The sequence below is a fragment of the Glycine max genome, unplaced genomic scaffold (genome assembly GCF_000004515.6).
Source record: "Glycine max cultivar Williams 82 unplaced genomic scaffold, Glycine_max_v4.0 scaffold_88, whole genome shotgun sequence".
NCBI lineage: Eukaryota > Viridiplantae > Streptophyta > Magnoliopsida > Fabales > Fabaceae > Glycine > Glycine max.
The window spans coordinates 39377-52014 of record NW_024464745.1 but is presented as its reverse complement, the minus strand read 5'-3'; the positions used below and the strand labels follow the sequence as shown (position 1 = coordinate 52014).

The 12638-nt window shown below is 34.2% G+C and overlaps 1 protein-coding gene across 1 annotated transcript; it reads right to left on the bottom strand.

Annotated features, from left to right (window-relative positions):
- Positions 1-752: 752 nt before the first annotated feature.
- On the bottom strand, positions 753-2494 carry LOC121174502 (S-locus-specific glycoprotein S13). Its single transcript, XM_041013715.1, has 3 exons — positions 1194-2494; positions 946-1050; positions 753-820 (listed from the first exon to the last, which is right to left on the bottom strand). Exons 1-3 carry the CDS (start codon positions 2485-2487, stop codon positions 753-755), a joined length of 1467 nt encoding a protein of 488 aa, XP_040869649.1. The 5' UTR covers positions 2488-2494.
- Positions 2495-12638: the final 10144 nt, after the last annotated feature.

Genomic DNA, 12638 nt, shown 5'->3' with positions numbered 1-12638 from the left:
CCTTTAAATTTGAAGTTGTTGTTTTCACTCCTTAAAATCCTTAAAATGTTCTTTTTAATCTCTTTCCATCATGTGAACCAAAAAAGAAATCACAATTTGTGGCACTTGACTGTCAAAATTTGATTTTTTATTTTATATTTTATTGTTTGATTTCTGATCGATAGACATCACCAAAATCAAGTTTATGAAATTGAAAACACATTAATCACTTTAATTTTTTTATTGACATGATTCCGATGATTTTAAAGTGCAAAAAAATCGTACTTTAAATTCAAAATAGAAAATCAATTTATGATGGTCATAAGTCACCATAAATTGTGAATCTCATATTTCCCTCCTAGCTCACACTTTGAAAAAGACTTTAAAAAAATATTATGCGAATCTTATGGACCAAAAAAGCAAGTTTAAGTTTGAAAGAGTAAAAAAAGGACCTAAATTTAAGGTACTAGAAATATAAGGCAAAATAAAATTATCCCACTAATTGCATCAATTATGGTAGCAATTATTATCGTCACCCATTCCTTGTGTCCATGTTGGGGCAGAGGCACTTCATGGTTGATTTTGATAACAAAAAAAAACAATCTTGTTATTAGTGGCTGCCTGGCTGCAACAATTATTGACAAATTCATGCAAAGAAAGATCATCCACATAATTTTGTAGTTTTTTGCTGCATTTAACTTCACTAGAAAATGATAACAAGTATTATGTTTTTTTTATGGCTCAATATTATTAAACTCTAACAACTAATAATTTTATCCAAGAGACACAGAACAGAACCCTGCTATAATAAGGCCACTTAACCAAAATCTCAAAGGATGCTCTGAAAAACCAATAACAGCACTTGTCAAGGGAATTGACAAATAGCAGACATTCCATTTAAAATATGATATACAGAACTATTCGTCCATATTTTTAGGGAAATGTGAAAGGGAAGAATAATTTTACCAGCAATGTTCCTTTTGTAGACGAAATAAATAGCAAGCACCACTCCTAAAGTTGCAGCAACGGAGGTTATAAATATTATTTTTGACTTCTTGTGCCTGATAGACTCTTCACAGTTGAATTTGATCAAATAAAACAACAATGGTTAAATTCCATATTGAAGGACCAAGCTTATATTCTCAAAACATGATTGAAATTCTGGTGAGAAGAATAATAAAAGGATTAATTGGAAGAGTTAATAAAGTATTTACCTATTTCTGACGCAGGCAACCTTATATATAGACTCTGCCCATTCTCTGGAACTGGATACAGTTTGATGTCAAATAAATCACCGAACCACATAACACAGCCACTGCCTGCCCCACTTATATTTGAATTGGTATATGCCATGCAGGAACAATTATTCAAGCACTTGGTTCTGCATTGTTTTAGATCAATAGTCTCATTCACAAACGTATCTTTAGTATCCGGCACTTTCAAGCCATCCACAAGTACAAACCCATCATTGAGCTTATCTTGGCGGCTAAGTGGATGTTTCCTGATACATCCTTCAGACCAGTCCATTGAGTTCCATTTCTCAGGAGTCTTAGGCTTGAACCCTTTTAAACATTGACACATTGGTAACGCAGAAGTGGTGCAATATGTATTGGCTCCACAGACTCCATAATGGTCACAGTTGTCTTCTGGCATCACTTCATATAAAATCCATGATTTTCCTGACCATACATAACGCTGACGTTCTAGTGTGGTTTGGTTAAGTACCACTTTAGATATTGAACTAGTCTGTTTGACACTCCATCTGTAATAAACCACTTCTTGGTTGGAGACAAACTCGTAATGGTATATGGGGTTATTAGGCTTCATAAGTGGCATGCCACTGAAACGCAAACCATTCCATGGTCCAAATCTATGGTACTTTTTTGTTCCCTTCATCATATAGATATCTGGATAGGGGTGCAGGGTAATACCCCATGATAAGTCTCCTTGGGTTGGATCATTATCACTCTTCCAAGCTATCAGGCAAGTACTAAGATTTCTCTTGATGTCCCATCCAACCTTCATTCCTGACAGCATTGTATTAGATGGGTAATCAAAGCTTTGCCACAGATATGTATCTTCCTTGTCTTCATTCTCATCTCTTATCACAAGATTGCCTGAATCCAAGAGCTCTGCCACCGGATTCTGTGCCTTTTCTGGAGAACTTGTGCTCCAAACAACCGTGTTGTTGTGTGTAAGGACCAAATTGCCAGAACTGTCTAGTTTCAAGATGGAAAAAGAATCCTTGATTGGGTTGCCACCGTTTGCAACCCAAACTATGTTTTGAAGTGGAATATTCTTGTACCAAATCCCAAGGTAGATTTTGTTCGGATTTCCAAGATTGCAGAAACCGAGTTCAAAGATTCCACTTGGGGAAACTAGGGTTTTTCCGTAACTGAGGGACTGGGATAGTGTAATGGATGAAGTTTCTGCTGCTATGAAAACTATGAGAGAAGGGGAAAACAGTATATAAACTATGATACTCATCAGAAAAAGAATAAATATCATTGAGTACTAAGCTTGACAGTTAGAGCTTTAAACAGCTGTTCTGAAGACTAAGAAAACTGAAACCATTGTGTATATATATAGAGGGAGTAACAAACTTTACGAAGTTGTTGAAAAGTACAAAAATACTTTCTTTCCAAGACCATTCCACACATCCAAAACTAATCAATATTTATTATGCCAATTGAGCAGTTGCTACCAATGACCCACTAGAGAGGAAAACTTGTGAGTGATGCCAAATGGAAAATTTATAGTGGAAACTAAGCTTAGGAGCATGCATTATTTTTTCACAAGTCACAATTACTTGATGCAGAAGGCAGTGTGATTGGAATGGTAAAATTTAACTTGTAAATGCAAATCTCATAAGCTTTTCAGAATTTTCAGTAGACTTTCATTTTGTGGTTTAGGGGTTTGGTTCCAGTCTTTCTAGCATGTGTGGCTAGAAGGACCACAGTCTTGAATATTGAGGCTCTTGGTCACTGTCAGGTAAACTACCTTGTGAGACTTCTGAAATAGACACAATGTTAAAGAGTAGTATTGAAAGTTTGGGTGCTCATAGGGAGGACCACAGTTTCGGGTCAACAACGGAGTTGACTTCACTGACTATTAGAGTTTAGAAGTTCCTTTCATTTTTTAAAAATGGGTCTGATAATCAGTGCACTAAGTGTGGTGAGAAATTTTTATTTGAAAATCATATGTAAGTGCATTTAAAAATGATTGGAGATTGGAGAGCACACATTATATGTATCCTAATAAAATATAATTTTTTTTTTACTTTCTTAATAAGTACCTTCAAAGACACTTGTTAGTATGTCATCTTTAAAAAATATACTTCTACCTGGAAAAAAAATCATATTCTGTTTGGTCTTTATAGCTCTTGCAACTTTTATTTTAATCTATAGCAAGGTTTTAAAAATTTTAAATTGTTTGTGACGGCGCGCAATTGGGACCACATCGATATTTAAAACCTTAATCTATAGTTTAAAACCTTAAAACATTAGTTTTTAGTTTTTTTTATTAGATAGAAAGTTTATTTAACCGTTAAGTAAACCATTTTTTTAAGTAACTTTTAGCATTCTTTGAGTAGCTTTTAGAGTTTTTTAAAACTCTATTTGGAAGTATTTAAATCGTTATCTTCTATTTTTTACTTTTTATATTTTATTTATTTTATCCTTAAAATATTTATTTAACATTTTACATTTTATTGTTATTTCAATAATTAATTTTATTACACACTTATAATTTAATAAGTTAACTTTTTAATTAATTTTAATTAAAATAAACATTTTATTTTGATTTCTATAGTTGCAATTTTTCAAGTTTCAACTAATACCGTATTAAGTAAATACGATCTTGATCTAACTCAATTTAATCCTGATTCATCTCAAACGGCAAAACATATAATAATTATTTCTGAAAAAAAAAAAGAGAGAAGAAAGGTAAACCTCCTCTGCGTTAACGGTTAACGATGTCGCAACCATGCACACTGATGCTCGTGGTGTTTCAAAGCAGTTATGCAGAACTCCTTTTATATAGTTCCATCAAACCAATTTTCTTCTCTATCTCTTCTTCTCTTTCTCCCCATCAGAAGTTCAAAATCCAAATACAATCTTAACGTCGCCATCGCCGTCGAAGGTGATGTCATCGGCGGTGGATCCGGAGCTTTTGCCGGCGGCGAAGACTCCCTACACGGAGGAGCAGCCGACGCATCTCTGCAGAATGTTTGACCGCGACGGCAACCGTTCATCACTGGCTTCACTGCGGAGTGGCACACGCCATCTGCTAGCTCTTTTCTGAAATTTCATTAATTTTTAGATATCAGTATTTTTTCATGAAAATTAATTGGTAATTTTTTTAATAATCATCAAGAATTTCAATGTGTTAATTAAAAATTAGTTTGGTTAGTGATTAACTACATATATATTATTATGTAAAAACTATTTTTTTAATCATCATTACCAATTAATTACCAGTGGAAACTATACATACTGAAATTGGAATTCACTTCTAAACTTTTATTTATTTAAACAGAAATAGGGTAAAAAAATTTAACATGTTTGGACACTACTAAAAAAAGGCCTTTTTACAACAAATATACGACGTCAGTTCTCCTAGAGAGTCGTAGTAGATAAGCGGTGGCAATTTCGTAATTATGAAGTTTGAAAATAAAGACGGTGATGTTTGACACCATCGTAGAATGACGTGTACCACGATATCCATGACGTTTTTGGAAAAATCGTCGTGATTTGCACTTGTAGTATAATACATGGTGGCACTTTCGTAATTAAGAAGGTTGAAAACAAAGACGATGATGTTTGACACCGTTGTAGAATGATGCATACGACCACAACGTTTTTGAAAAAACCATCGTGGTTTGCACTTCACTTAGTCACGTGAGCCCGTTTCATTGATTGACTTAGCTTCGTGACCTCAGTTGATGCTCACCCCCTACGCGCTATCCTCACTCCAGTCACCTTCTCTGTCACTCACACTTTCGCGTCGGCACGCTGTTCAATTACCACCGTCATTGTCCAATGTCAGTATCTCATTTTGGAATGGCTTATTTCATTTGATTTGAAATTTCCTTTTTGATGGGTTATTCAACTAGCTGGCAAGTTGCGTCACCGTCAACGACCAATGTGTGAACCATAACTATCGGTTTCACCCCTGCCACGCCGCGACGCCAAAGGTTTGAACCCAAGTTTTTCGGGAACTAAAATGCTTTTGCTTTAGCACCCTATAGTGTATATTTTTATTATTTTTGACATATTAGATTTGGGGGTTTGCCATTTGCATGTTTAAGGGGTCTCGTGGGATATTTTTTATTAAAGAGAAAGACATCCTTAATGTTTGGTGGTATTAATGTCTTAAGGCGAGGGAGAGAAAAGAAGGATTAATGTTAGGGACAAGTGAAGAGGAAAATAAAAAGGAACTAAAATTCGACTATTTTGCATGAATTTGCAACTTAAATGACCTACTCAGCCATGACATTTGTGATAAAGCTAAAAGAATAAAATGTACAAGCCATACAAGAAATGACTATGGGCCTTATTTGCTAACTTTGCTTGCATTAGCCATTTTGGCTTGGGTTCTTGTATTTTTACATGCTTCTTCCACAATAGCTGCCCTTGCTACTCTATGTATGTCAATAGTTCATTATCATCATCATAGACAACTTCATTTTAAATGTGTTCATGATGGTCCTAAGCTAAGCTACTACTAAGAGTCCAACATGTGTCCCATGCATGGCCTACAAAAGTACACTTGGACTTAATTAATTTAATGTTAGTCATAACATTTTTTGGCTAGGCATTGGCTTAAGAATGATGGTTCACTCTTAGCTGTATGTTATTATTGAATGTCCAGTTTTAGAAGTTAAACTTCATGCTTTGTAGAAGTTCCTAAAGTGTAAATGTATTTCAACCCATTGGGAACATTCTCCTTCTTTATCAAATTGGTTTTAAATGGAAAATTAAACCCAAGGTAGTAAGAGTATAGTGGCCTTTAACATAATTTGTTGATTGGGTTTGACCTCAAAGTTTAGATGGTAATGAAAGTACTCCTCTGGAAAGATGTGTTTCCAAGTTTTCTAAGGATAACATTCCTCATTGTCAAAGAAATGTGTTTCAGTTGTTTGATGCATTGCAAATTTTGAGTGTTTTGTTCTGTGCATTGCAAGTCACATGGAATGGAAGTAGTCATTTGTCAATTCTGGATATAAGTTTAAACTCTTGTAGCTAGGTCTCACTCTCTTGAGGTTGGGGAATTCTCAAAAGTGGCAGTAATATCAGAGCAGATTATTTATTGGCTTGAGAGTGTAAGCATGAAAGTAATACATATATACTTGCAAATACATCTCTTATCATAGATTGACCTATCCAATGACATGAACAAATTAATATTAATTAATATGGCATGCATGAAATATTGTAACTACATTTTGACTATGTTATATGAACATTTAGCCAAAGTATATGATCAGATATAGTTTTGTCAAGTAAAATTTGTTACAAGTGGTTATTTATACATGTAAAACTTATCTATAAATGGAATTCAATTGTTCTATTACACAATTTAACTAAAAAGAAGTAGGACATTGTTTCTCTACTACACAAAAAAGATAATTAAACAGAATATATATTAGTGGAAGTCGATCATGTGTGGATTACTTTGGTAGCTGAATTTTATTTCTCATTTTTCAGTCGTTTCATATCTAAGAATCAATATTTCTTTTCAAAATCCTTTTAACTCGTCACGCTTGTGATTAAACACGTCGGGTTCTCACAATGGATCCCATCACAATACTCGTCGCGCAAAACTCGTCGCCCTTAAAAGGTCTTACAGTTGTGTGATTGCACAATTCATAGCTCACAACACAATACACATCTCAATATAGATGTATTCCATCATTCATCATATGTTCAATTCACCACATACTCACAATTTGAATCATCATTTCATATTCTCAATATAACAATTTATACAAAAGACTATCACAATCTAGGGAGTAAAACCCCTCAAATAATATTACACAATTATATCAAAATCATAAGTCAAAATATATAAATATCAAGATCACAATTTATCAAGCAATTCTCATTAGAACATCAATATTTTATTTATAATCATAAAGGAAAAATTGCAATTTAATAAACATCCCAAAATAAAACTCTAATTTAATCCTCTAAAGATCCTTACACATGTTCTCACTCACCCCTAATTGTGAATAACTCATCCCTTACCTCTAAGCGGACTCACGTGTCTTCCGACAGCGATAGCAGCATCTCTAGCGATTCCTTGAGATTCCTCCAGTTTTTCCTCCGATTGCTCCGATAGAGTTCCCAAACGTCAGAGAGACGGAGAAGAGATTGAAGCCTCCATTTATACTGTCTTCATGAGATTCCTTTTTCTCCCTCCACGATAATTATATGGCAAATCCCAACGGTCAAGGTGTGTGCAATTGAATTTCAAACAACATATCAAACTTTAGTGAAAATCCAACGGTTAACTAATCCAGGATCGTAGTTTTACCGAGACAGCTCTGGATTTCTGCGGGAAAACAAAAAGTCACGATGCAAACAATATTTCTCTCATCTCCGACATCCTTTAGTAATTCCCAATGGTGAAAATGCTCGTAGTTGAGTTCCAAACCTGGTGCTTAAATTTCACAACGATCCAACGGTGAATGAGTCCGAGATCGTTATTTTTCTGAAACAGGTTTGGTGGTCTGCGGGAAAAAGAGAGGACTTTGAGAGGAGGAGGGGAAAAACGAAAATGAGGGAAAGAAGAGGCACCGTCAGTATGAAAACTGACCTAACGCTATTTATAATTATATTTACTCTATTTATTTATTTATTATTTTATAAAAACAAACTCTATTTTATTCTCTATCAAACAAATAAGTAAAATACCCTTTTTATTTTCTCTCAAACCATGATTTTAATTAATAATTATATCTCCTTATTTATTTATTTACAAAATCTCATCATTTTCTAAAACTCTATTTATTTATAAATAAAAATTCTTTTTAAATTAGCTTACGAAAAATGAGATGTTACACTTAGGTATGCTACCAATAATTACATCGGCTAGCTTTATGTTTTGAGAGGTTATTGGTACTGATTGGATATCTACATTTCCAACCATATAGAGATCACATAAGCCAAATCATAATCATTATCAGGGTCATTGTAGAGTATATACTATATACTATCCAATAGAGCAACATATAGGGAGTTCAATTGATAGTAAAGGCACCCATTCCTCCAAATTGAAGAGCTTAACTACCCCATCCAAAGCCAAGAACCTAGTGCCTAATCTAGCTCTAATCCAACAAGCTTTTCTATCTGATGAAGCTTGCACCCAATGGATTTGGTGATGATTCCATTACAATCCGACAACAAGAGCTCCTCATTGTTGACCTTGACGTCCTCCTTTCACACCTTCATCACAAACATATTGTTCACTAAAATGCATGCAATGGTGTCCACCCTTGTGGACCTGGTAATGGGTTCCACATGTAAGTAGTTGATGCATATTTGACAAGTAATGTGTGTGTGTGTGTGTGTGTGTGTGTGTGTGTGTGTGTGTGTGTGTGTGTGTGTGTGTGTGTGTGTGTGTGTGTGTGTGTGTGTGTGTGTGTGTGTGTGTACTTCAATAGTCAGTTAAGCTTTTAGCACAGCTTTGAGTGTTTTGACCTACAAAAATGATGATAAATTTCTGGTAGTTTATCTTGTTACTAAAATACAGTGTCTTGCTGGCCAATGTAGTCATCTCTGCTCAATGGATATTGTTGAAATTATTTGACTTCATTGGTATGTTTCCAACTACTAATTAATCATCATTTGAACTCTTCTTAGTGCAGATGGGAGGTAGAAACATCATTATGGTTGATGCAGTAAGCTGTAGAATACCATTGGTTAGTGACACACCAAGTATAAAATTTGGAGCGGATGCTACCCATCCTGAAAATGAAGACTCCAGCCCTTCATTACCAGTTATAAGCTTATGATCCATTTGTCTTGATTTTTTAATTTTGCAGTGGTTCTTGAGGGTTTTGGTAGTAGCATCTCAACACTGGCCTGAACTGACAAAATATGTTGGTTTAGCCATACAAGATTTCTACAAATTGTGGCACGACCCTGCTCGTGGCTAAGTCAGTGGTGGTATGATCTGGTAATACAACAAATATGACCTCCTAGCTTTCTAATTCTTAATGTTGTTTTTGTCATTTCATAATAATGTTTTTATAATTTTAAATTAATTAAAAAAATTTCATCGTTTGTCTTTTTTGTAGTAGTGAGGTAAGTTTGTTTTTTTTTTTTACAAGAGGTAAGCTTGTCGAAAAGTGATTTTAAGATAATTAATTTCATTGGAAGAGACAAAATAATCAGTTTTGGCATAGTAAAAGAGCATAAAAACAACTACAAAAGCCATTGAAAAATAATCATAAGCTATGAATTTTTAGATTCAGGAAAATGACATTTTTTAGGGGAAAAAAACTTTTTCTAAATTTCATATGTGTTTCCAAACATTTTTAGCTATGATCATGTTTGAATTCAACCCCTTATACCAGGAGGAATCTAAATACAAGGTCAAGCAATAAGGATGCTTTTTTATGACAAAAGTTAAGGGAAAAATAATAGCCATGTTAATACGAATCAAATGGAAAACAAAAAATGCAACCATGAAACATGTATTGTGGATGCCTATGAGACATGTATGTTGCTCTGTTGGGTATTAAATTATGTGTATGTTTAATAGTTGGGTGAAATATGAAAAATATGCCTATACATTAGATGATGAGGACGTGTGTATGTTATGTATTACCCAAAGGAGGGTAAGTGAAGGTCGGGGTTATACCCAATATAAAGGTTATCAGAGCCCTGGTTAGACAAGTATGAAAGTTAATTTAAAGAAAAATATAATGCATGTTATCATCCGGGGTGATACGTAAGTAAGGAAATCTTCAGCGCAAGTTTCTTATATGGATTTCTTAATCATCTTTTTCTGGTTCCCCCAATGTCATGTCACTCATAAGAAACTCATAGAATTTTACTCCAATGCAAGAAACCGCAAGAAATCCAAACATTTAAATTATTTTATTATAAGAATAATTAACTCATTTTTTCAGTTTTTATGTATACAAATAATAAATATGAATAAATGAAGAAAATATTAAATATAAATTAAAAATAAAAAAATCACATAACATTAAAAGGAAATGTGTAACAATAAAAAATACATTTTTACTAAATTTAATATCCTAGTTTTTTGCTGATATGGTCACAATACTTTTCGTGGTCTTTGCGTTGCTGTTCGGACATGTTAGATGTATCCTTCATGACGATTCCATACTCCATATGTCGTTCCTGTTCTTGCAGATGTCTTTCCTATGCCTCCTTTAACTGAATAAGTTTTGGTGTGTTCATATTTTTGTCCTTCATTACATTTTCTATGCTAGATAAATCAAGGGTGTTAGAAGATTTTTTTTCCTTTGCTCTTCCTTTTTGTTGCTTTTTGTCCAATTGGGCGAGACATTGGTGATGGCGTATCATATTCTTCGACTTCAACGAGTGTCTCTGGGTTACAAGACGACGAATAATTTCCAGAGCAGAAACCTTTGTTCTTTTTTAACACTTTGACATAAGTTCTGCATCGAATTTTGATTGATCTTTTAACAACAACCAAGCATGCTCAACCTCAAATATTTTACCTGTATCTTGTGAGTAAATCATATGAGCATCAGCTAAAACATCCTTCTCTAAACTTCCACTTCTTCTATGTTTATCTGCTTATTTGTAGCACCCGTTAAACTTTTCAACTGGAGGATGGATCCTGTTCCGCCAAGATTTTAATTGAGTCCAACTTCTTTCACAAAATTGCCCGCTTTGACGCACATCGTCATTGTTGTACACATTTTTTATCCTTGCCCAATATTGCTTTCATGTTTGGTCGACTCCTATAATTGAATCCTTTGACACATTGAGCCACGATCGAACGAGAATCACATCTTCTGTCACTGTGAATGTGGCATGACTTTTTTTCCACCTGAATTTTGATCTCCTTCGTCTAGTTGAATATTGTCTACACCGATGGGTGATTCGATTTCATTGCTAGTGTAACATCCCATTTTTTTTTCATAAATAAATTTAAGAATTTTTTAGTAAAAATAATAAAAATAAATAATTAGAGTATATATAGGTTGTAAATGCCCCTAGCTATAAATAGCAACATGGTAGGTTTTTTAGACGAACTCCTCAGCCTCTTCTGCCTCTCATTTTCGTTTTTCCCCATTTCCTCTCAAAACCCTTTCTTTTTCCCGCAGCCCACAAAACCTGTCTCAGAAAAACGATGATCTCGGACTCATTCCACCGTTGGATCGTCGTGAAATTTGAGCACCACGTTCGCAACCCAGTTTTGAGAATTCTCACCGTTGGGAATTGCAAAATCATGTCTGAGCTTAGAGGAAAACCCTTCGCATTGTAGCTTTTTATTTTCCCGCAGAAACCCAAAACTGTCTCGGTAAAACTACGATCCCGGTCTCGTTAACCGTTGGATTTTCATGAAATTTGGATTTGTTGCTCGAAATTCAATTTCGCACACTCTCACCGTTGGGATTTGCGAGATAATATTTGTGGTGGGAGAAAAAAGGAATCACATGAAGATAGTACAAGTGGAGGCTTCAATCTCTTCTTCGTCTCTCTGACGTTCGAGAATTCTATCGGAGCAGTCGGAGGAAAAACTTGAGGAATCTTAGGGAACCGTTAGAGATGATGCTATCGCTGGCTGAAGACACGTGAGCCCGCTTAGAGGTAAGGGATGAGTTATTCACAATTGGGAATTAGTGAGAACATGTGTAGGGATCCTTAGAGATATCAATTGGAATGAGTTTTGGGGTGTTTTTGCAATTTTCATTTTATCCTTATAATTATTACAGTGAATTATATATGTTTGACAGACCAATTCTTGTGGAATTGATATGCTATTGTGTTGAGCGTGAACCCTATAAATCGAGTACTTTTTCTAATTAATATGAATTGATGAAATAAAGGAGAAATTTAGAGAGAGATATTGATTTTGTATTTTCTCTTTTTTCTTGTTGTTTAGGTTTTTATATATAATTTAAAAAGTTAATATCATAATTAAAATTGACCAAAGTGTTCATATAATTATTTTGAATTTGTGCATTGAAAGCTTACTTTGTAATTTGTGATTCAATATGATGTATGCTAGCTTATATATATAGAGAGATTGTTATTTATATTAATAATTTATGTAAATAATATTGTAGAGTGTTATAGTATGATTCCAAAAATTACTAAGTGTTGGAGTCTGAGAATATTATGGTTAAATTTGATGAACATGTGTATGTTGTACCTTATGAACATCATTAGGAATGTTATGAGATGGTTGATGTGATGTTATGAGATGTTAAAGTTTGGACATGATATTCGATTGTAAATAAGTGAATGTGTTTAACACTTGATGTTACATTAATTATATCGTGAGCTATGAATTATACAATAACCCGACCAGTGTTTATGCGCAGTGTTAAAGAGAAAGTGTAGGTTCCTAGTTAGGAACCAGTGTTAAATTGTAGCGCAATTGTGTTAAACATGTTTGAAACATGAGTGTGAGGTCGTGGTATTGTA